This window comes from Ovis canadensis, chromosome X (assembly GCF_042477335.2).
Source record: "Ovis canadensis isolate MfBH-ARS-UI-01 breed Bighorn chromosome X, ARS-UI_OviCan_v2, whole genome shotgun sequence".
NCBI classification, from domain to species: domain Eukaryota; kingdom Metazoa; phylum Chordata; class Mammalia; order Artiodactyla; family Bovidae; genus Ovis; species Ovis canadensis.
Window position 1 is genome coordinate 115,204,586 of NC_091727.1, and position 24,590 is coordinate 115,229,175.

General features: G+C 40.0%; 1 protein-coding gene across 2 annotated transcripts in view; it reads left to right on the top strand.

The window, feature by feature from the left end:
• Positions 1-24,590, top strand: part of OCRL (OCRL inositol polyphosphate-5-phosphatase) — a 48,043-nt gene that overhangs the window by 18,466 nt on the left and 4,987 nt on the right. Inside the window, exons 9-20 of one of the 2 annotated variants that reach the window (XM_070290797.1) lie at positions 250-351; positions 867-981; positions 2,051-2,167; positions 2,274-2,461; positions 4,440-4,551; positions 6,077-6,186; positions 8,420-8,555; positions 13,190-13,300; positions 13,910-14,075; positions 14,345-14,580; positions 21,460-21,483; positions 24,219-24,335. In XM_070290797.1, coding sequence (XP_070146898.1) covers positions 250-351; positions 867-981; positions 2,051-2,167; positions 2,274-2,461; positions 4,440-4,551; positions 6,077-6,186; positions 8,420-8,555; positions 13,190-13,300; positions 13,910-14,075; positions 14,345-14,580; positions 21,460-21,483; positions 24,219-24,335 — 1,534 coding nt within the window. The remainder of the gene's footprint in view (positions 1-249; positions 352-866; positions 982-2,050; positions 2,168-2,273; positions 2,462-4,439; positions 4,552-6,076; positions 6,187-8,419; positions 8,556-13,189; positions 13,301-13,909; positions 14,076-14,344; positions 14,581-21,459; positions 21,484-24,218; positions 24,336-24,590) is intronic. The other variant, XM_070290798.1, reaches the window with a different exon arrangement.

The window sequence follows — 24,590 nt, forward strand, 5'->3', positions numbered from 1 at the left end:
TAAATTTGTGTTTTTTAAATAGAAACTTGATTCCTTTCTGTAGGTTTACCTGCTGTGAAAGTTAGAGGGAATAAGCCCACTGCCTTTGCATTCTACAGGCAAGAAGGGGTTTTGGTATGTGTGGCAAAGCAGCTTGAGAAATTGCACTGGCTTATTGTGAATATACAGTTGTATAGAAGTAATGAGAGAACTTTCTTTAGTTCATACTTTACCTTTGTTTCTAAATTATTTTTTGGTATTATGTATTAGATTTTTTGTTGGAACGTGGAACGTGAATGGCCAGTCTCCAGATAGTGGGTTAGAACCTTGGCTGAACTGTGATCTGAATCCTCCTGATATCTACTGCATTGGGTAAAATACATATCTGGAATTTCATTTTGGCTATGTGTTTGGTGTTACTTTATGTGACATTTTGCCCTTTTTTCCCCACTGTTTGTAAAAACCTACTGTAGACTATATATGAGAGCTAACTTGTGGGTCAAATTTGTGAGATCATAGAGGAACAGATATCTAAAATGGTGTGAGGAAGCATCTAGTCCTCTCAAAACCCATAGAAAACTATATTCTTCATAGAAACTGAGATCTGAGGTTAATTCTAATAGTGACTATTCCTAGGATATATAAGCAAAGCTCTGTTATCCCTTATGGAAGTTTTTTGTGTGTTTTGCTTGACCTATGCATATACTTGTGGGGGAGTCTTTTGAAAAGAAAACTACTTGTCCTTACTGATCACTTGAGCAGTAGAGCAGTTCTCTAAAATTCCTCTCTCCCACATTCCTTTTTTCACCTAATGTCTCAGAAAATGGGACAGGAGGTAGTCAGAGATAATTATGGGATGTAGATCTCACATCCTCTTGTTTTCTCAGATTCCAAGAGCTGGACTTGAGCACAGAAGCCTTTTTCTACTTTGAATCTGTGAAAGAACAAGAGTGGTCCTTGGCGGTAGAGAGGAGTTTGCATTCCAAAGCCAAGTATAAGAAAGTAAGCTGCATTTAATTATCTTTTTTAGTATATGACTAAATAGCACTCACTGGAAGTTACTCTGTTTATAGCTTGTTCCAAAAGAATGGATTAATTGAATTCTCCCCCATGTGTAATACCGGATAGGGCAGACTAATGCTTTTCATTCCTATTTCCTAGAAAAAAAATTCCCTAAGCTTCTCAATTCTATAGTTTCATTGCTTGGCTAAGTTTTAAGAGAAAGGAAGAATTTTACTGTGCTGATAGCAATAATTAACTCAAATGACATATAAGTGATTTTTTGCAACAAGAATTTAAGATTGAAATTGTTTGCTTACACGGTCAGAACTGGATGCTTTACAGAAAAGCAGTTTGAAGCATGTGGGTGCATTGGGTAAGCTTTAGAATTGGAGCAAGAACAGGAGTGTTGTGGAATTTAAATGAGTTTAAAACTTGGTTGTAAGTCAAGAGTAGAGTTGACTTTAGCAAGGTGACCCAATTTGTTGGTCTTTAGAAGGCGCATAGTAGAGGCTACCAAAAGAGTTATTTTAATTATTCAGCTACCATATCAAGCCCTTCAAAAGGAGTCATCTGTCTGAGTAATTTTCATCTGCCCCTTCTTACACCTGATGTAGGTGATAAGACTGCTGAAGATGTTATTCCTCTCATATAGACTAATACATATTTCAGACATATTTCTAGTTCACAAAGTCAATAGGATTGTTATACATTTTATTAGGAAATTTACTAGGAAGGAGAGGCAAAAGGAACAAGCTGGGATAGAGGCTTTGTCTTTATTATTCAGCTTTTAAATACTGCTTACTCATGGTAGGCTAAAACGTGATTAAAATAATGAATCTAGAGCTGAGGGTACTTGTTGTCCCTGAAGACTTTTACTGGTCAGAGCCAGATTAGCGCTTTCCTGGAAAAATTTTGTTGCCTGTTTATGAGGTCCATTGGGAAATTAGAGGATTTAGATTCAAATTGAGGCATGATTATATCTTCTTGGTGGAAAATTACTTGTGGGAAGTTAGAGATGTGCAAAGAGTGGTATTAACACAAACCTCTTCTAATTTCCTGGAACTTAAAGGTTCAGCTAGTCCGCCTTGTTGGGATGATGCTCCTGATATTTGCCAGAAAGGATCAGTTGCGATATATCCGTGATATTGCTACAGAAACTGTTGGAACTGGAATCATGGGAAAGATGGTGAGTTAATCTGGAGTTGAGCTTGATTATGATTTCATGTCCATATGAAGTTCAGGTGCTCATTGTGTCTTTTGTACTAACTGTGAATAATTACTCTTGCTAACAGGGAAACAAAGGTGGGGTAGCTGTGAGGTTTGTATTTCACAACACTACCTTTTGCATTGTCAATTCCCACCTGGCTGCCCACGTGGAAGAGTTTGAAAGAAGGAATCAAGATTATAAGGACATCTGCGCACGAATGAGTTTTGTGGTCCCAAATCAGACCCTCCCACAGCTGAACATCATGAAACATGAGTGAGTGGTTAAGTCTTCTTTAGCCTTTGAGTAGCGGAGCTAAGAGACTAACCATGATGAGAAACTATAGAAATGTGCAGAGTGAGAGATTACTGTTTTGGGATTGGGTTCACAAAGAAGAGGAAGGTTTTGACAACTAGCAGATGCAATGAGTCAGAGAAATTAGATTTGCTATCAGAGGAAAGCTTAGTTCTATCAGCGGACATCTGAGTATTGGTGGAGGGGGTCTGTCAGTTGTAATCAGTTTTCATTATTTTTTATTATAAAATAGAAATATTTATTATAAATATAATAAAAGGTGAAAGGAAAAAAATCCATCATTTCTTATCTCTGCTTTCCCCAGCCAGTCCCTCCCTCCAGAGAAAACCACTGTGGACAATTCAGTGTGTATCCTTCTAGATCTCTGCTGTCCAGTATGGCAGTCCAGTAGCCATAGGTGACTACTGGGCACTTGAAAGTAACTAGTCCAAACTGAGATGTGTGGTGAGCATAGACTATGCACTGAAATTATGGGGGAAAATGTAAACTATCTCAATTTTTAAGATATTGATGACATGTTGAAATGACAAAAGTTTGGATATATTGAGTTGAATGGAATTTGTTGTTAAAGTTATTTTCACTTGTTTCTTTTATTTCTTATATTCAGCTACTAAAAAATTTTAAATTACATTTGTAATGTGCATCCTATTTCTTCTGAATAGTGCTGTTCTAGACTTTTATCTGTGCACATGCACACACATACTCAGTATATAGGACTGTATTATCCTATTTTTTGTGAATTATTTTCCAAGCCAGTAAACATAGGTCTACATTATTCTTTTCACTGACTGTGAATCATTCAGAAAAGGGGCCATGGTTATTTAAAAACACCAGTGGTTAATATGAAAGGTTAGTGAATAATGGAATTTAATAAGAACAGAAACAAAAATCAGTTGAGGAATGGATTCTCAAGGAATCAGTTGAGAAAATAGCTGTGAGGAAATTAACACTAGTAATTGAAACTCTGAGAGGGTGATGAGACTTGGAATAAGTGGTTTGAGATAGGAATTAGCAGGAAAACAAAAGATAAATTGAGGGCTATTAGAATCAATAGAGAGTGGGGTAATTGAGGAAAGAGTAGGGCAAGATAGTGATGTTGGCCTGTTCATATTGTCTCAACATTTAGGATCATATGGAATTCTGCTTCACAGTGGTAAAGCAAGGCCTTGATATCAGTGGTCATAAAATTGACCTGAGATTCCATAAATTTATTTACCTGGGATTCCTTAAATTTCATGTTGCATCAAAGATTGGCAAGGAGACCCATTTAGAATTTGAAATAGCCCGTTTTGGTGCAGTCATTTCAGGGTCTCCCCTGTGGCGCTCTAAGCACACCTGGGGGTCTGTTGCTGTGATTGGGAGCCTGTGGGCCCCTGTGGGCTTGCCAGTCTTCTTCCTTCCTGGGACTTGGACTGTGGTTCCCGGGCAGGGGTAGATAGACTGACAACAGCAGAAAGCCCTGGACCTCTGTTCGCTAGTGGGCCCCGCCTGAGAGAGGTGTCATTCAGACTGTGCAGACCCTTGTGGAGAGCCTGTAGAACATCAGAGCTTGGAGAGGCAGAAAATGTTCAGATTCTCTTCCCCTAGAGACCTGGCAAGCAGCCAGGTGAAATTTTGAAGCTAGTCCAGCAAATAAACTACATGCTTTTCTGAGGCAGTTAACTCCTTGGCTACCGAGTCCCACACACACCCCATATTTCTCCATCTTTGTTCCTCATGCGTGCAGTGTCCGTCCTCCCACCTCTTTTCTCATCCCCTTGACCCTCTCAGGCGTTGATAGTACTCATCCCCAAAGGATAGTTAGCACTCAAACCCCTTGTCAGATAGTGATAAATGAATGCTTATCAGTAATCTACCCATTTTCCTTCTCTGCATTCTCCTCTCATTGACTTTTATGCTAATTACTGCTACTCTTACTCATATATTGCTTGATCCTCAGTGTCGTCATCTGGTTGGGAGATTTGAACTACAGGCTTTGCATGCCTGATGCCAGTGAAGTGAAGAGTCTTATTAACAAGAATGACCTTCAGAGACTCTTGAAATTTGACCAGGTAAGTAAAATTTTATCTTATAGGTTCTTTCTTACATAGCAGATAAAATTGTTAAGCCCCATGGGAAGTGTGTCTTAATCTAGAAGTAGATGGAAAGGTCTCATTGTCTTGGGAAAACATTGTGACTAGTGAAGCAGTGAATACACACAAGGTTTTTACAAAGTACTTGGATGGGAGGAGGGGAGATAATATTAGTGATAAATAGTCAATGTAACATTTATTCATTAAGTCTTTATCAAGAAGAGATTTCAGAGATTTGTATAAATGAGTTGGAGAATGGGTGGGGTTAATTGGAAAACACTTCCTGGAGGAAACAGGCCTTCAGCTATGTTGATGTGGTTTGGCAGATGGAACAGGGAAAGCTGCTCTATGATTACTTGGCAGGCTCAGCAACAGCTTGGAGGTAAAAGAGGGAGGCCCTATGAGGGGATTGGGGAGCATAGAAGAGAAGTTTGTCTGGGACAAATAGCACAAACTGCGGTCTAATGGGAACTGATCGAGAAGTTGAGACTAGCTGCTTTATAGATGTTAAAACTTGTCAGGGAAGCATTGATATGGTAGCATTTATATAAAACAATATTGAGGAACCTAGTTTTCTGGCAATTTGCCTCAGAACCTGGCACAGGACTTGGATTTTTTAGTTCAGCATATGGATACTGCTGCTGAAAGTGAATGCTTCTTATTGAGGGGAGAAAATGTTTCAAGTTGACTTGAATGTCTATTTTTTTAATGTCTTTAATCCTAACATGAGGCTTTTAACCTTCAGATATGGTCAGAATTCTGATGTTTTGCTGTAGAGTGGTGTTTATAGTAAGCCTATCTTCACCCTGTCTACCTTCACATTGAAGTTGGCTACCTAACTTCTTTGCATTTTTTCCTCTGTCCTGCCTCCAAAGGGGGTACAATTGGCATCTTATGTAATTCTGGTGAAATACTTGAGTGAGGATAATTTTCAAAATGATCTCTAACTCTTACTGAATTTGGCTTTGGGAATTATCCAGTCAACATTTGTGTGCTTTTTTAAAAAAAGCTGTACTCAAACTATTATATATAGGATAAATAAGATCTTAGTGTATAACACAGGAAACTATGTTCAATATCCTGTTATTAACCATAATGGAAAGGAATATGAAAGAGAATATACGTATAATTGAGTCATTTTGCTATACAGCAAAAACTAAGAAAACATTGTAAATCAGCTATGCTTCAATAACTTTAAAAAAAAAACATGCTAACTTCAGGGAACTTATGATTATTCAGGTTTCATTTTTCCATTGTACCCTGACCACCATTAGCAATAAAAAATTAGTGACATGCTTATATGAGCATCCTGTCTGTGGGTGAGTTTAGATGCTGTGGGAATGTCAAAATTTAATTCATAAGGCACAGAAATATTATCTATGTACTCTGACAATTGCAAAAGATACAGAAACTAGATGCATAGAAAAATAACTGATCAACCTGATTATCACTTCTATTAAGATGGTGTTACCTTGGCTTATATGATACATTTTTCTATCTCTAGCTAAATATTCAACGCACACAGAAAAAAGCTTTTGCTGACTTCATGGAAGGGGAAATCAAGTTTATCCCCACATATAAGTATGATTCTAAAACAGACCGATGGGATTCCAGGTAAAATAACAAGAACCTCATTATGGAATAGGTTAAAACCTGATCTTACTTCTGTCCCTCTGAATTGCTGAGGGACTGGGAAGTTTGGGGGTCTTGCCAGAAGCAGAGATAAAAACGTAATGGCTCAGTGCTCTTAAAGAAGAGTTTTTAATTCCTGTGTACTCACAGGTGAGCTCATCTTGCTTGCTTCTGCTTTTGCTCAGTTGTGGCCGATTCTTTGCGACTTCACCAGGCTCCTCTGTCCATGGGGTTTCTCGGGAAAGAATACTGGGGTAGGTTGCCATTTCCTCCTCTAGGGAGCTCACCTTAAGAGGGTGTGAACTGCTCTGAAGTTTTATGAGCTGCCTGCAGTGCCTTATTCTCTCACCTCAGCAGACTGCTTATTTGATTTTTGCCTTCCTGATCTTGCCCCTATTTCCTTACCTAGTGCCCTATTCTGCTTCTTTGCCCAAACACTTTTTCATCTCTTTAACTCACGATACCAGATGTGAAAACAAAGCAGCATGAAAGGTTTTTCCAGCACAGTGATTCTTGATCCTGAGTGGACATTAGATTCTCGTGTGTGTGTGTGTGTGCACACGCGTGTGCGCACGGCTGTGTGACTCTTTGCAACCCCATGGACTGTAGCCTGCCAGGCTCTTCTGTCCATGGGATTTTCCAGGTAAGAATACTGGAGTGGGTTGCCATTCCCTTCTCCAGGGGATCTTCCTGACCCAGGGATCAAACCTGTGTCTCCTGCATCCCCTCCATTACAGGTGGATTCTTTACCACTGAGCCACCAGGGAAACCCTAGAATCTCTTGGGGGACTTTTAAAAATACCAGTGCTGAGCCTGGCCTGCATGACCGCCAGAGGAGGCTGAGAATCCTGTCTAGTGAGGGGCTATTGATTTCCTGATCACCCCTAGTAAAGTGCCCCTGTTGGTGTGTGCCTGGTGGCTGTGTGTCTTCTTACTGTTTCTTCATTCACTATGGTTTCCTAGTTGTTTGAACCCAGAAGTTTGAAAGAAAAAGAGAATTCCCAGGCATCATCAGCTTCTTTAGACTTGGAGTGTGGGGAGGGAGGAGCCTGTCTCCCTGTCCTCTGAGGGAGGGAGCTGCTCAGCAAGTGAAAAGTGACCCTGACAGATCTTGTGCATGGCGCTTTGTTTCTTCCACTTGCCTGAGAGTCAACTGAAGAGCTACTGATATGAACTTTATTTGTGTCCCCATCTGGATCAGGTGTACACTGTTGCTTATTTTAATAGAATGATGAATAGGCTTCTTCCCTTCCTTTGGTATTCTTATAGGCTGTTATGTGTTCAAACTTGCATGTTTAGGTTTTTTAGTTCATCATTATTAGAAGCTCGACTTGTCCACAAAAGTCTAGGTTTAAAGAAACCTCTGAAAAAAAAAAAAAAGAGGAAACCTCTGCTATTACCCATCTCCATTGATTCAACCCACTCTAGAAGTATAGGACTGGATTTTTAGAGTTCATTTGTTGTCTATCTGTTGTGAAGTGTCATTGCAGTTGATAGAGCAAACAAAGGGGAAGTATTCTGAATATAATCCTACCCTTCTGAGGTTATTTTAAGAAGGTGCTATTCTACTTTCCCTGGGGCAACATTATTGAAAATGTAAATCCTGACCTTAGGAGCACTGTTTACTCATTCCCTGATAGCTCAGTTGATAAAGAATCCACCTGCAATGCAAGAGACCCTGGTTCAATTCCTGGGTCGGGAAGATCCCCTGGAGAAGGGATAGGCTACCCACTCCAGTATTCTTGGGCTTCCCTTGTGGCTCAGCTGGTAAAGAATCTGCCTTCAATGCAGGAGACCTGGGTTTGATCCCTGGGTTGGGAAGATCCCCTGGAGAAGGGAAAGGCTACCCACTCCAGTATTCTGGCCTGGAGAATACCATGGACTGTATAGTCCATGGGGTTGCAAAGAGTTGGACACAACTGAGTGACTTTCACTTCACTTCACTTCACTTCACTGAGCACCTACTTTCATCAGATCTTGTGCTAGGGGCTGAGAATTCAGTGGCAAACAAGACAGTCCCTTCACAGAGCTTGCAATAGAGTAGGGAATAGTTGAAGTCGTTAGGAAAGGAGAAGCAGATAACAAGGGGGCCGAACTCAGGTCTGAACCAGTGTGGTAGATATTCTACTCTTGCGTGGTATGTTCTCCTTCTAATCCCTTGCTGGTTTGTTGTTGTTGTTTTTTTGTTGTTTTGTTTTTTTTTTTTTTTTTGCAGTGGGAAATGTCGAGTGCCAGCCTGGTGTGACCGAATTCTCTGGAGAGGCATTAATGTTAATCAGCTTCATTACCGGAGTCACATGGAACTGAAAACCAGTGACCACAAGCCTGTTAGCGCCCTCTTCCATATTGGGGTAAACACTTGTTTGTTCACACAGTTGTTTGTTTGTGTGTTAAGTATCTATTCTTAGGGCATTATTCAGACTCAGAATGGATCAGTAATTCAGTGAACCATAAACGTTTTCAATTCATAACCGAATAATTGTTTGCAACATTGAGAAGTTAGAGCCCTTGACCCTCCTAAATGCTGTCCATATGGCCTTTTAATGACACAGATGTTTCTCATGCTGCATAATGTCTGGTAGCACCCTTCACCTCCTAAAGTTATTATACATAAAGAAGAGCTTGAAGCCAGGTTTTAAAGGATTATGAATAGCTTTGCATCAGAAAGATAGTGAAAAGTAGAAGCACTGGGAGAGAGGTTCCTGGTGGAGGGCTGGGGACAGCAGAAGCAAAGAGGCACAGACTGGTCAGAATACATCATCTGTATCTAACTCTAAGAGGCATACTGTCAGTCCTGCTAACTAAGATACTAAAGTCTTCCCATCCAGAAGCGTGGGTTTGTTTTTTTTTATTGTTGTTTTAAATTTTATTTTTTTTATTGAAGGATAATTGCTTTATAGAATTTTGTTGTTTTTGTCAAACCTCAACATGAATCAGCCATAGGTATACATATATCCCCTCTCTTTTGAACCTCCCTTCCATCTCCCTCCCCATCCTATCCCTCTAGGTTGATACAGAGCCCATTTGAGTTCCCTGAGCCATACAGTAAATTCCCGTTGGCTATCTATTTTACATATGGTAACGTAAGTTTCCATGTTACTCTCTCCGTACATCTCACCCACTCCTCCCCTCTCAGGAGCACAGATTTTAAATTTCTCTTTAACTCTGTTGCATCCTGGGCTGGAATAATGGCCAATATTTGAATTGTCTTGTCTCCGTTGTGAGTAAAGTTTTTGTTTTCCTGTTGTATTCCTAGGTGTGTATTATTAGTACACAGGTTATATTCTGGGATCTTGTTGACTTAATTTAGTACAACTAGTACATTTAGATTATTCCATGTAGATTTTCCAGACCTGATGTCATATGATCTGACAGAATCTGTATAGGGCAATGCTAGATAGAATGGACCTTATAGCTAGGCTGCTTAAACTCTCATCCCAGCTCAAACTCTTTCTAAATGTAACCATGGAAAATCTATGCAACATCCCTTTACTCCAGCTTCTTCCTCTATAAAATGGGGATAATGGTATCTCCTCAAGAGGATTAATGAGTTCAGACATGCCAAGAGCACAGTGGGGTGGATTTCTTTCCTCTGTGCATATGTAAATTTTTTTTGACTTCTGAGATTGGTTCTCAGCAATATGTCTTATCTAGCTCCTGTCTTAGAGGGGAATGACTTTAGAGCATTTCCTTTATGTAGAAATTTAATTCTTGGTCTTAGAATAGATTCTAAATTTTATTGAGTCAATCATGACTTGACTTTCGTCCATTTTGATATTTTAAAATAATAATGAATAATAATAGTATGTGTTAGTCAAATAGTAGCTAGTATGTAGCAGACACCATGCTAGGCAATCTATACACATCTCATTTGCTCCTCACAACAATGCTTTGAGTTAAATATTTCTTGTTTAACAGATGTGCAAGTGAAAAACCAGTGAGTTTAAATAAACTTCCTTAAAAAGCATTTAGCTAGAAGAAGAGCTGAGATTCAAATCTTAAGCCTGTTTAATTCCCAAACTTACAGATGATCTTTCCACTACCCCTGCAAGGCCTCCAGAAGTCCAAAGAACTTACTGAGTACATATAGCTTCAGATACTACTTTTTGCCCACTTAATTTCTAGCTTAGACTTGTAGACTGCCATGTTTTCTTCATTTGAGTTCTCTTAATCCATTTTTAAAAGGATATCTTCCTCCCAAACACTAACTTTTTTAGTTTCATTAGCTATGCTTAGCTTTTCTGTGCATATTTTTTTCAGAACCTCAGAATATTTCTAATACTCCATACATATTAATTCAAAGCTCCCAGAAGGATATTTACAATTTTTCCATGCTTTCTGTGTGTTTTTGTGTATCTTTAATGTGGCTCAGATGGTAAAGAATCCGCCTGCAAGGTAGGGGACCTGGGTTCGATCCGTGGGTTGGGAATCTCCCCTGGAGAATAGCTACTCACTCCAGTATTCTGGCCTGAAGAATCCCATGGACACAAGAGCCTGACGGGCTATGGTCATTGTGGTCACAAAGAGTCAGACACAACTAAGCGACTAACACATACATATTAATGCAGAGCTCCTAGCAGGATATTTACAGTTTTTCCATGCTTTCTGTGTATATTTGTGTAAAATATATTATATCTGTAATAAAGGTCTGCCTTTCTAGTTTTTAATACTTTTTCAATTACACAGAGATGCAAACATGTTTTCTCTTTAAACTAAAAATAAGCAAAATTCACAGATAAAGCTGAGATCTTCACCTGTTCTAGCCTCCACTCCCACTTTTGCAAGGCCAACTATCCTTATGAATTTCTTTTCTTCCTAGACTAGCGCTCTCCAATAGATTTTCTGTGATGATGGAAATGTTCTAAATCTATCCTGTCCAGTCCAGTAGCTACTAGTTGCAGGTGGCTACTGACCACTTGAAGTGTGACTGAAATAACTGAATTTTCTATTTTATGTAATTTGGAATTATTTAAATGTGAATTTCCTCATGTGGCTACTGGCTGATATATTGGTTGGCACAGTTCTCAGTGTTTGCATTTGCTTTTCTGTTTACCCATACCCAATATGGTATTATTTGTGTGTTGCTGTGTATATATCATAAATGGTCTTATCCTATATGTGTCGGTATACAACTTACTATTTTTTAATTCAGTGGTATATTCTAGGATGCTATCCATGTCTTTCTATAAAGATCTAGCTCATTGTACTTATTTCTTAATTCTAATTTTGTTGGTAATTTATTTTTCTAAAATGGGTGTGTTAAGTGGTGACATTCTGTGATGACATTTTTCCCTTCATTACCCTTCATGTGCATTAAGGGTTTTGATCGTGATAATGCTCTGAGAAGAGCTTTGATTTTATTGGGTAACCACCCCATATTTTGGACTCTTAGGCATGCTATGATTAGAGGCTTTAAGAACCACATTATGTTTCTTACCACCATTCGCATCAGTGACTGTTAACAAAGGGACCAAGTGCTCAGGGGCCAATTAACTTAAGCCTTGCTGTGGGCTGGCTGAGATTAAGCTGAGATGGAGTTCCGACCCCTGCAATTGGTAATGGGATCTGTTGCATTCAGACTTTGGTGGATTTCAGAATTGCCTGAGAGCTTCAAAATGCATGGACCTTGTCCTCTAGAGATTTTGATCTGTGGGCTGAGGCATCTGTGTTTTTAAAACCTACCCAAGTCACATACCTGGTATGTTGGAAAGGGTCTTATGCTAGAGGTTCAGATAACACCTCTGCTGTTAACTGGCAGTGAGCAAATTAGTTGATTTTTTTGTACCTCGAGATTTTCAACAGCGAGAACAGTAATCCTTGCTTTGGTCACCTCACAGGTTGTTGTGAAAATAAGATGACACATGTAGAATACTTTTTGAAATAAAACTTGGAAAATGTTGAAGAAGAATTTAAGAAGTATTAAATTCCCCTTACCCTAATGATGGGTTACCCCTCAGTTCTCTAAGTATGGTTCAGATATGTAAAAATCTTTGAGATATTTGAGATACTTGGCTCAGCTTTGATTATTTTTCATGCTTTCCTTACAGCCTCTACTGTATGCATCAATCTGTTTTTTTTTTTAATTGAATTTGTAAAGTTTTCTATTCTGAAAAAGAAATCAGGATCTTAATAAGTGAAAAGGCTATGTTAATTTTGTTCATTTGGAGCATCGACTTGTATAAAGTTTTAACAGTAAAAAAAAAAGGCACAGCTGTGTCAGGAAGCTGAAAGTGCTGTGTCAGATGGGAGTTTTTTGATCTGTTAGTCAAAATGATTTGTCTGTCTGTTGTCACACTTTTGCTCTGGGACATTTTGTATCAGCTGTTTTCTAAAATGGCTGTAGGGTCTATTTACTAACATACCTTTATCATATAATCTGAGTATCGATATTACGATTGTGCGTTGTGCATAACAGCTAATAGAGTTAAATGCTTTAGTAATTATTTTCTGCTATTTCAGTGCTTCATGATCATTGTTGGAAACAGGTATGTTTTGACACTGTCAATTTGTATAATGCTGGAAATAATATTTAAGCACAGTCATCACATTTTCTCCACCACTAAATTACTTAACAGTGGAGCAAAGAATATTCTTCCTAAATATTTATTGCCAAGTTTCTTAGCACAGAGGTGTAACTTTTCCAAGAAGTTAACCAATTAACCTTACCTCTACCTTGCAGTGTATGATTCTGTAACGCTTATTTAATTTCTGTTTGTTTTACTGACCTTTGAAAAATAGTTAGATTCTTCAAGATATATCAGTTGAGAGCACAGAAAACTAAATAAGGATCTATCTGGTTTGTTTTTTTTTTTTCAGATAAAAGGTGTGAATGAAATGAGATTTCAGAAAGTGTTTGAGGAAGTTGTTTGCACCACAGTTTATTTGAAATGATTGCTATAATGACTGGTTTTAAGCCGTTAGGTAATCTCGAAGGAAGATGAGCTGTGAGCATGCAAGACTGAAAAGAGGGTTTGTTTTCTTTCAGGTGAAGGTTGTGGATGAACGGAGGTACCGGAAAGTGTTTGAAGATATTGTACGCATCATGGACAGAATGGAAAATGATTTCCTTCCTTCCTTAGAACTCAGCCGGAGGGAGGTGAGCATACCCAGCCACCCGTCTCCTGCCCATAGTGGTCAGCACAGGGGAAATCGTGTAACTAGCAGAGTTGTGAAGACTGTGTGAGCTGAAGGCAGACTGCCTCTGTTCCTGTCCCTGCGCTGCAACCTAGTAGACATATGACCGTAGGCACCTGTCCTACCCTCTCTGAGCCACAGTTTCCTTTTCTGGATAAAGGGACAGTTGTGAGGATTACTTGAGTTAATACATGCGAAGCCCTTAAAACAGCACTGGGCACAAAGTAAGCCCTCAGATGTTAGCTGCTCTTATTTAATATTTCAGATTTACTGGTTAATTCATATCTTAGGAACCAGAAGTTGATCATGGGATACGTGCCCTGATCTGAGGTCAGGTTATCCTCTCAGGATCCCAGGAACAATCAGTAACCTAGAGAAGTAGTGAGACGTGCCTCACTCCGCTGCCATTGTGAGAGGGGACGGTGGACAGCTGGCTCGCTTGGCGAGTACATCAGCAGTTAATAATGGTTAATAATGACCTTGTTCTTTATTCATATTCTCTATGGAATAATCCAACTGACTTTCTTCCCCTACTAGTGATGCATGTTTGTGTCTGTCTGTTATTCCCCAGTTTGTGTTTGAGAATGTGAAGTTTCGGCAACTACAAAAGGAGAAGTTCCAGATCAGCAACAATGGACAGGTTCCCTGCCATTTTTCTTTCATCCCTAAGCTTAATGACAGCCAGTACTGCAAGCCATGGCTTCGGGCTGAACCTTGTGAGGGCTACTTGGAGCCAAGTGAGTTTCCCCTTTACCATTGTCTCTGCTCGAGATGCACTGTCCCCTCGTGACTCCCATCCCCTCCCTTTGTTTAACTTCTTGTTTTCTAACCACATGTCTCTCACCTTCACTGTCATTATATTGGGGTTCCTCCCTTTTTTGTGTGTCCCATCTCTCCTTCATCACTTGATGATTTTTTTAGAGGACAGTTCTTCTGTTGGTTCTCATCCCCTTTCTGCTTTTCCACTGGAAGTTTCTGTTACTGTTTATCATCTCTTATATTTCAGATGAGACCGTGGATATCTCCCTTGATGTGTATGTCAGCAAGGACTCTGTGACCATCCTGAACTCAGGGGAAGATAAAATTGAAGATATTCTTGTCCTCCACCTGGATCGAGGCAAAGATTACTTCTTGACCATCAGTGGAAATTACCTCCCAAGTTGTTTTGGTACATCCTTAGAGGCTTTGTGCCGAATGAAAAGACCAATCCGAGAAGTTCCTGTTACCAAACTCATAGACTTGGTAAGAGGCATCGTAAAGCATGAATCTCCCTAAGATGGAAATTTAACAGTGCTTCAGTGATGTCCTCCTTGTCTCTGTGCTTTCTCTTTGGTCAGGGCTGATGGGAGGAGGTGGGCAGTGGACCACAAGCGGTGAATAAGAATGTCACTTTACTCTAGCACGCCTTTCATTGGATTAAGCCTAAAAGGAAAGAAAAGAGAGTAATCTGTAATTGACTCTTGTCGTGGCTATAATAGATAATACGAAGTTCACTGAGTGAGATTAAAGCCTCCCTTTTCAGAGATACAATGCTTAATTGTTACACTCTTCATATTTTCAAGTCATTTTTATATAAATTAACATGTATGTGAGGTCCAGTGAGGGGTAGGGCGATATTATCCTCATCAAACTTATAAGAAAACTGAGGCACAGAAACAATAACCTGCCCAAAGTGGAATAAGTTAGTGATGAGTCTGTCACCCAGATTTTCTCAGTCGCAGTCCAGAGCTTCTCACTGTATCATCATATCTGATCCAAGTCAAACTTGGCTGTTTGTTGGAGCCAAGACCATAATGAAGCACAGGGTACCTGCCTCAGAGCCCCTCGGGGTCCTTACCTAGGTGCAGGCCCATCCCCCTCCTCACCTGCAGCAGTGGAATCAGAATCTCAGGGTGCAGGGTCTGAGGATTTGTGTTTTTGTCTGCATCCCAGATGGTTATAATGTGCACTGAAGTTTGATGCAAGTTTAATATGACTCAACTGGAGAAAAGAGAAGAAGAGGATTTTCATTTCCCAACACCAAGCTATGTCCTTATGGAGGAAATGCTTATTACCTTCAGGAACATAAATTATTTAGTAACAACTGTTAGGAGAAGGAAATGGCAACCCACTCCAGTATTCTTGCCTGGAAAAGTCTATGGCCAGAGGAGCCTGGCAGGCTGTAGTCCATGACGTTACATGACTGAGCATGCATGTAAGAGGAAGGTGGAGGGAGATGGGTTGGTAGCAATAAACTGGTAGAACTACAAAAAAAAAAAAAAAGAACCTTTCTTCTAAATGAAAATATTATATTTGTGTGCAGACCTGTCTGGGAAGTACACTCGGTCTTTTACCAAAGAAAATTAAATGATGTGACAGCCATATGTCATCATTACCACCAGTGTTCACATTGATCCTTTTGGCTTAGCTGGAGCAGTGATTGTATCATCTGGCAGGGAAGACTAGACCGGCGGGCAGGCTGCTGGCTTGTCAGAGTGTGATCTGTTCTGTTGCCGTGGAATTGTTGTAGCAATGACTCAGATGGCAGATTAAAACCCTTGAGCTCATTCACAGCGTTCTTTCTTGGAATTATGCTTGTTTCCCTAGAGCCCTCATGACTGCGTGTATTATTTTTCATGATACTTATTTTTTTCTTCTACCATCATATTTCTGTGTTTTAGATTTACTATTTCACCTTTTAGAATATAATCTAAATGAAGTTGTTTCCCTTTCTTTTTCCTACCACCTTGCCTCAATCCCAAACGCCATTTCCCAGCTTTCTTGTTCCCAACTTTTATTATGAAACTGGCACATGTGCAGAAGAGTTGAAAGAATGGTACAGTGCACCCACATGCTTTCCACACATATACCGACATATACCTTTTTTTTGCTATGTTGTTAAAAACTAAGTGGTCATGTGTCACTTCCCAGTGTACACTTTGACCTGCTTCTCAAGAAAAAGGACACTTTCTATATCAGCACAATGCCATTATGACACCTAAGAAAACTAGCCAGTCAATATTCAGATTTCTCCACTTGTCCCAATAATTCCTCTCATAGCTTTGTAAAGCCAAGATCCAATTCAGATTCATGCAGTACATTTGGTGAGGCCTCTGCAGTCTCTTCTAGAGAACAGTTCTTCCCTTTTTTTCTTTTGATGACGTTGGCTTTTTAAGAATCCAGGACAATTGTCCAGTCAAGGGCCTGCCATTTTAAAAATTTGTCTGATTGTTTCCTCTTAATGATTTTTTAAACTTATACTTTTGTACTCCCTCTAACTGGAACCTTTTGCTCAAAGTTGGCTTAGGCACTATATACTACCCTTTACTGAAATTGTCCCATCTTAATTAAAGGGATGGGAAGGAGACTTAACCAGCATTTAGGAAGGTTTCTTTAAGATATTATCAGGTAATTCAGCCACATTTGACCATGAATAGGAAGTAGCCAAAATCTTTAGTGGAGTTAATGGCTCTGTAGGAAGCCTTTTTCCTTCTTTTTGTGCACGAATGGTTCAGAGTTTGTTTGTTTTTTAAATAGAACCCTGATCATTTTTTCTTACGAAACTATTGAGTTCTTAAATTGTATGTGTGTGGTCACAATTTATTCTGTTTAAAGCTTTAATTTTGTAGGATTTAGAGTCCTGATTCTTTTCACAGCCTGTTGCATTTAATTATTATTAAATTCCTGGATCTCATTGATGAGGAAATTATCCATATTAGTGTGGGGCAACAAACAAGAAATCTAAGATTGTCTGTACCCCATTTGTAATACCTTCCCATGCTGGTTTGGCTTGATTTTGACCATCTGAAATGCTTCAGTTTGTTCTTGCTTATTGCAAGACCCAAGATGATAGTTCAAATCCCATGAGATGGTACCTATTGTCCTTTTTTGTATTATTTACTCTAAAATTTGAGTGAAACTAGACATGAGTTCAGTGCCTGTGTTGACTCTCCTGTGCTGTTTTCACCAAGATTCTTCTGCTACATGCTCTTCCCTGCAAGTGCAGAATAAACTAACTGGTATAAATCCTTTTCATTCTCCCTGGTAGTGACTTTGCCGCTACTAGAACTGTTAGGATTAGCACAGGCGACAAACAGGATAATCTCTTTGTAATTATCTTTATTCTTTTCCAGAATTAAGGTAGATTTTTCTGGTTTATTAAGTAGTGTATACTCATCAATATGTATTCATTATATATTTAATACAAAGTATTAGAGAGTTTATTGGGTTCCTATAATTCAGTGGTGATGAAATTTTACTTGTATTTACAGTATGGCTAAATTCTAAACCGAGGTTAATAGGAAGTTTGGTTAGAGATCATCTAAACATTAACTTCCTTTACTGGGGCCCATGTTCAATGTGTTTGGTAAGTCAATATTTTGGAAAGTTATTTAAAATGAGTCATTTAGAATGTGGAACTTGTAATTTATATTAACAAATAGATTCCTTTCCTGTGCTCCTTACTCAAGCCCTTATATGCTATAGAAGCTTATTGATTGATGAGCTAATTTCTGTGCAAATCAGTCTCAGAATCAGCCTATTTTGGTGTGTGAAGCTGACTAAGTAGGGTGGGAATGGGGGATGGAGAGTCTTGAAGTCAACAGATGAGTTTATACTGGAGCCAGAGGGCATCTAGACCCATCGGAAGTCTTTGATGAGTAGTATGTGGTTGTAAATGGTCACATTAGTAGGTGGTTATAAATAGACACATTTGGAGGGACATTCTAGTTTACATGTAGATTGGACTAGTGGGAAAGGAGACTAGGCTTGAACCCATCAGATTTAGCTAAAGGTTCGGCTTGTAAATACAGAGATGGAAAAAGTTGAGGGATGAGGGAACCAGCTGTATTTGCTTGGGGACCTGTCTATTAAGGGCTTTTCTGGCCACTCAGATGGTAAAAAATCCACCTGCAATGCAGAAGACCTGAGTTTGATCCCTGGGTTGGGAAGATCCCCTGGAGGAGGGCATGGCAACCCACTCCAGTATTCTTGCCTGGGGAATCCCAGTGAACAGAGGAACCTGACAGGCTACAGTCCATGAGGTCGCAAAGAGTCGGACACGACTGAGCGACTAAGCACATCACATGTCTATTAACAGAACAATATCAAAAATCTGAAATAGCATGAATAACAACTTGGTGAATAATTTGTTCCCAGTGATCTCTTTAGCAGACATTTATTTTGTCTTTCTGACCTAATGACCCATTTCTTATCTTATGAAGTTTAAGGTTTGTGTTTCTTTTTAGATTTCACATGAATGAATCCTTTCTAGAACTTCAGTATCTGTTCAGTTTTCTGCTTTTTATTTTTAAATTTGAATCTGCCTCTAAATGACTTTTTTACATGATTTTCATTGCATTTATTACTGGGAAATTTCCTCTAAGGCTGAATGCTGGGGTGAAGAACGATTCGCAGTGTATTTGTTATAAGCCAGTGTTCCTGCTGGGGACTCCTGGGCTCTTTTCCCCTTTTTTGTTTTGTTGAACTTTTTATTTTGTATGGGGTATAGCCCATTGACAATGTTGTGATAGTTTCAGCTGAACAGAGAAGGGGCTTAACTGTACATATACATGTATCCATTCTCCCTCAAACTCCCCTCCCATCCAGGCTTGGCTGCCACATAACATTGATCATAATATGATCAACATGTAATCTTTTACAGCCAGTAATCAAGTCAGTTGGACTAAGTGATTAGCAGCAATGGTAGGCCTGCGTTAGGAGAATGCTCCTTTCTGCTCCCCCGCCACTTGTAATGTCCCCACCTCGTCTCTACCCTTTAAAATCCTGTGACTCTTTTAAGGCCTAGTTGGACTTCTTCCTTTGTACAAACGCTGATTTTTTGTTTATGTATTTTTACCATTTATTGAGAACTCAGATTGGTGAATCAAAATAATGCCAGGCCATAAATTCTGGGCCTCTTTACCCCAACTCAGTTGCAAACCCAAGTCAAAGACCATGTCTTTCCCCTCTGTGTAGCCTCACTTTTCACACCTGCCCCCCACCACCACCCTTCAAAGACATTTAACTCAGTGTCTTGCACTGGTAGATAGTGCTCAAAGAAGACCTTTTGGATGGTTTGGCAGGTTAGTGTATAAAAACTCTGCCCGGTTTTACTCATCATATCATATGGCACATATTCACGGGAGGGAAGATAGAGAAGTCTGTCAGACAGGAAGATTCTCTGTTTGTTAACAAGTAGTTCCAAATTTTAAAAAAGATTGTACTCCAAAATTGAGTTAACCTAGATGTTTGGCCCTCCGAATTAACGTCCAAATATTATAATTACAATACTATAAATTTTGTATCCTTTATAAAGCACTATTGTTCTGATTACTTTTATTTCATTCTATATATGATATTTCATTGTATATATGCTACAAAAGCATGTTTAACTCATAATGTAGCTAATAGTGCTAAAAACTCTACCCATCATATGGAACAGTCATGTGGGACAAATGCGCTCAGCACCACTAGCTGGAGTGTCAGGGAACACATACTTCCCCACCTCCAACCTCCTGCACATTTCTGATGGTGAGAGCAGGATTTCTCCTTTCACTCTCAGACCGAGACATGGGATTTCTATTCAGGTTCTTGGAGGCCCCTGACAGGGTTGGGAATTGCTGGGGAGGTGCAGGGAGCTTTGAGAGACCTGGCCTGCTGCTGGCCTTTTGCAAAACCACTGCACACCCTCCGCCCCACTCCCCTACTCCGAGTTTTAGGCCACTTCCGCGTGCCTGTGAGGTAAATGTTGTTGTCTCTGGTTAGAGATGAAGAAACCGAGGCTCTGTGAAGTTCAGTAGCTTGCCTGCAGTCCGTACAAAATGAATAAGAGGTAGAATGAAGATTCATACCCAGGACTGCCTGACACCCATGCCTGTACTCTTTCCACTAACCCTGCTGCCTTTTAACTGTCTTTAGCCTGCCGAGTGACTTCACTTTCACTTTTCACTGTTCACTTTCATGCATTGGAGAAGGAAATGGCAACCCACTCCAGTGTTCTTGCCTGGAGAATCCCAGCGGCGAGGGAGCCTGGTGGGCTGCCGTCTATGGGGTCGCACAGAGTCAGACACGACTGGAGCAACTTAACAGCAGCAGCAGCCTGCCAGAGAATAGAATACATTCTCGAAGAGTTCCTCTGCCTCTCTGTCTAGGAAGCAATCAGCTTATCCTTTTCTGAATTACCTAAGGGAGCATAGTGGTCATGACTGTGGAGTCAGTCAGACTTGGGTTGTAATCCAGATTCTGCCACTTAATACCTAATAGTGTGGCCGTGGGCAAATAATTTAATCTCCCAGAGCCTCAATTTCCTCATCTATAAAATGGGAATAGTATCTACTTTGCTTTTGTCTGCAGACTAAATGACACTATATGAGCCCATTGCAATTACCGCTACATGGCAGATACCCCTTAAGTGGTGGCAGTAGTTGCTGTTGTCTTTGTTAGATGGTAATAATGGTGAAACACAAAGATGATTAAAAAGATAACCTTCTTCCCTCTTCCTTGCTTCTCTTTTTTTCTGTTATGCCCTGTAAGAAAACACACTAGGGGATAATGATGAATCTTATGGTCCACAAAGGTCTGGAATGAAATGAATTCGTATTTCAGAGAGACTGTATATTTGGGGACTCTAATGGCCCTTGAGGAAGGGAGAGGGTACCAGGCGGGGGAAAGGAGTGAGAGAGACTGCTAGCTAGGCTGAGAGGCATGGTAGTGGAGAGGAGAGATGCTCACCATCTCCTTCTGCGTGGCTGCTCTCGGGCTCACAACCACATTCTTCCATTGAAGTGGCACTAGGGTGAGCGAGATGCCGCCTAGCAGCGCAGGAAGAGGAAACCCCAGTGGGCGTTTGGCTGATCAGCTGACATCTGCAAATGGACACCAAAGTCTAGGACTGCACACGTATGTTTCTTGAGCGATAGTCTCAACAAACTGCCCAAAATTGAATATGCATAATCGAGAAATTTGTATGTGAGAATGTGTTCCATTTTCAACAGAATTTATTTGCAGAATTTAAAGCTGTTTAAAATATGTGTATCTAGTAAGCTAGTGCATTCTAATAATACTGATCTGTTTCTAATTCTGTAAGTTAATTCTAATCATTTTCTATCTGTCAATGACTTTCTTTTCCTGCTCTGCTCTCAGGAAGAAGACAGCTTCCTAGAAAAGGTAATGCAATCCGTTGGTGATTATGCATTTCCCTGTGCTTGGTTAACATTTAACCATGGTCCTTGGAATTTATCCCTTGGCTTTCCCATATCAGAGACCTCTGACTCCATGAGAATCCCCCCCGAATTCTGCCAGCTGTGTTTAAGTGTGTCTAAAGTACAGGAAAGATACTTACTACACCTGCCAAGTCATTGAGACCCAGAACATAAAAGCAATAGGACCCAAAGTTCCAGATTACTGTTTTTTGAAATGAGAAGTAACTGAAGAGCTGTCTCGATGTATATGAAAGCTCATAAGATGGAGGAGGGTACCGCTTAGCCATTCTCCATTTTCAATGGAGATAGTAAAAGCAGAAGTGAATTTCTGTTCTTTAAGAGTGATTTGGGGGAAGTGATAAGAGTAATTACCGAAAGAATACACAGATATGGTCAAGAATAGAGCATAGAATAGAATCCTAGACCTGAATGAGATCATAGGGATCATGTGGTAGAGTTCCCTGCCTTCAGACAGGGTAAGATGTCGTCTCCATTCTAATAGACAACCCAGGAAGGTTGAGAACCTCATTGAAGTCATCCTGCTCCTGACATCAAGGGTGTGGAGCACAGGGGACTAGAACCCGGGTCTCCTGCATACCCAGTACAGGAACCAAGTGAGCACTCCTTCTGTGTTGCTTGTGGCCCAGCTCTACACAGGGTCATCTAATAGAGAAATATGGGCTTGAAAACCATTCTTAAAACACTTTCACACAGTATCTAATGCGACCTCCCCATTTGGTGGAGTTTAATGTGTTTTGATGGTAGGCATGGCATACTGTTTTCGTGCTTCAGTTAACAGCACGAAGGTTACAGAGTGTGAACTTATCAAGTACTGAATGTGTCCCATTGAAAGAAGACACAGCGTGCCTGGTTTCTCTTTGAAAAATTAGAGTTCAGGATCATTTGTGGACTTTTTTTAAAGTTTGTTTCTTGGGTGTAATCTTTCTCTAGACTTCAGAGACAGCAAGCATGACATTTCATATTAGCACACGTGAATTTGAAAATGGATAGTGGATGGTGTATGTAACCTGGTGGCATTTTATTAACCTTTTTAAACCACTAAGGATTGAGACGGCTCTGCTTCCCAACCCTTTCCTGTTAATAGCAGGCCATGTGTCTTTTCATCTTGAATAGTGCCTTGTGTTGCCTTAATGCCTTAGTACAGGAAAAGTGCTAATTGGATGTCAGATTTTTTAAAAAGTACATGAATTGGTGCTGAATAATTTATTCTGCTGAAGAATCTGTACATGTGTTACATTTGGTCCAGAAAGTGAGCAGAGTGCATTATGGACAGTGTTTTGGCTCAGGTGTCATGTGGATGCCTGGATTTAATACTTGTAAGTAGAAAGAAGTTAATGGATGAGCCATGATTGAAGGTCTGGCAGCTCTAGGAGACGTGAATATAAAGTGATGGATTCCCAGGGAAAGAAAGGAAACAAAATGAATGTGAAGAAGATAGATTTTAAATGCTAACCAACTGTCATGCTTCCTTCTCTTCCTGATGCCCATAGAAAGGCACAGCAGCTTTAAAAGGTCACCCGTGCATGTTGAAGAACAGAATACTCTTCTTAGCCCTCTGTCTGTTCTAGTGTATGCGCTCTCTGGAAGTAGTGAAATACTTCTCTTCTTTCCCTTCAAGTGACACAGCTAAGGGTTGTGGATCAAATTTACAGCACTTCCTAAGTTTGACTATACATAATATGTGACCTTAAACCAGAGGTGTAGGAGATGGAAGATGCCAAAAACTGGTCACCATTTTCTGCACTAGATTTTGTATGAAGGCTACCTTCAGATGCCTTTTAACCTATTTCAGAAATCCTTGTGATATATTTTATATTTGACTATATAAACATGAAATAATTGAGTTTATTCCCCATTTCCAGGTTTAGTTACTGGTCTAACTTATATCACTTCTGGGTTTTCCTCTGAGATTCCTTCAGGAGAATCTAAGAGAGAGTAGAAAGTTAGGTGAATGGAGTCAAAGGCCTAAGAACTCTTTGCTGAGCTGTTACTATAAAGAATAACTTCTGGACTCAGAGCCTAGACTTTTCGTGGTATTTCTGGCTCTTGGTATGCTGTGTTCAGTTTACTATTTTTGGATCTTAGGACTTTGAGTTTTAGTGCCTTAAGATTAGATCTTCTATCAAGCCTGAAATATTCATGCATGTAGGTCTAATGTGAATTGTCTTTCATTCTTGAGGACCGGAGAACGCCATTTAAATCAACAATGCAAGCTCTGATATTTGTGGTAAGACCTGAAAGAAGAATAAATTAAAAGTCAACAACTCAGTAGCTGCTGCTCTCTCCAAGTGCTCTGTTGACAATTGTAACTTAATGGTCCGTGAGTCTCCGGTAGTGTGTGGACTCTACCGTGACTATATTGCCAGTTCTCAGTGTCACCCTTGAAAGGATTTACAGCGCACAGTGCATCGACATGAGAAACATAATAAACCCAGATGGAATGCTTAACAGTCAAATGAAGCGTCTTGTTAGAAAAGGAGATCATTTAACTGTGGAAATCCATATTGAGTGCCTTCTGACCAGGAGCGTCCCAGTGAGGGGAAAAAAAAAAAAAAAAACAGTCTTAAGAGCTGAAGATCAGATAATACCCATATAAGCAGAACTTGGGTGGGGGGAAGATGGTTTCACACAGGAATTTTTATTGAGACCCTTTGACTCTCACTGTTTTTCATCTATTAGGAGAAATCCCTTCTGCAGATGGTTCCCTTGGATGAAGGTGCCAGTGAGAAACCTCTTAAAGTGCCCAAGGAGATCTGGCTCCTGGTAGACCATTTATTCAGATATGCCTGTCACCAGGTGAGTGAGGGCAGGCCTCTGGGCACCTTTGGAAGGCACCCGAGTCTACTGGGAAATGATAGTACCTCGTGTCAGTATAGATAGTGCTTTTAACTTTCCCAAGCCACTTCTGCAGAACAGCACTGTCACATGAGAGCACCTGGGCAAATGGAAGTATTCCCAGGTATAGCTGTGAGAGCTGAAGCAGGCAGGCTAGGGGATTTACCGAAGACTATGGCATAAGTGTAGTGGCAGAGTAGAGCCCAACTGAGCTCC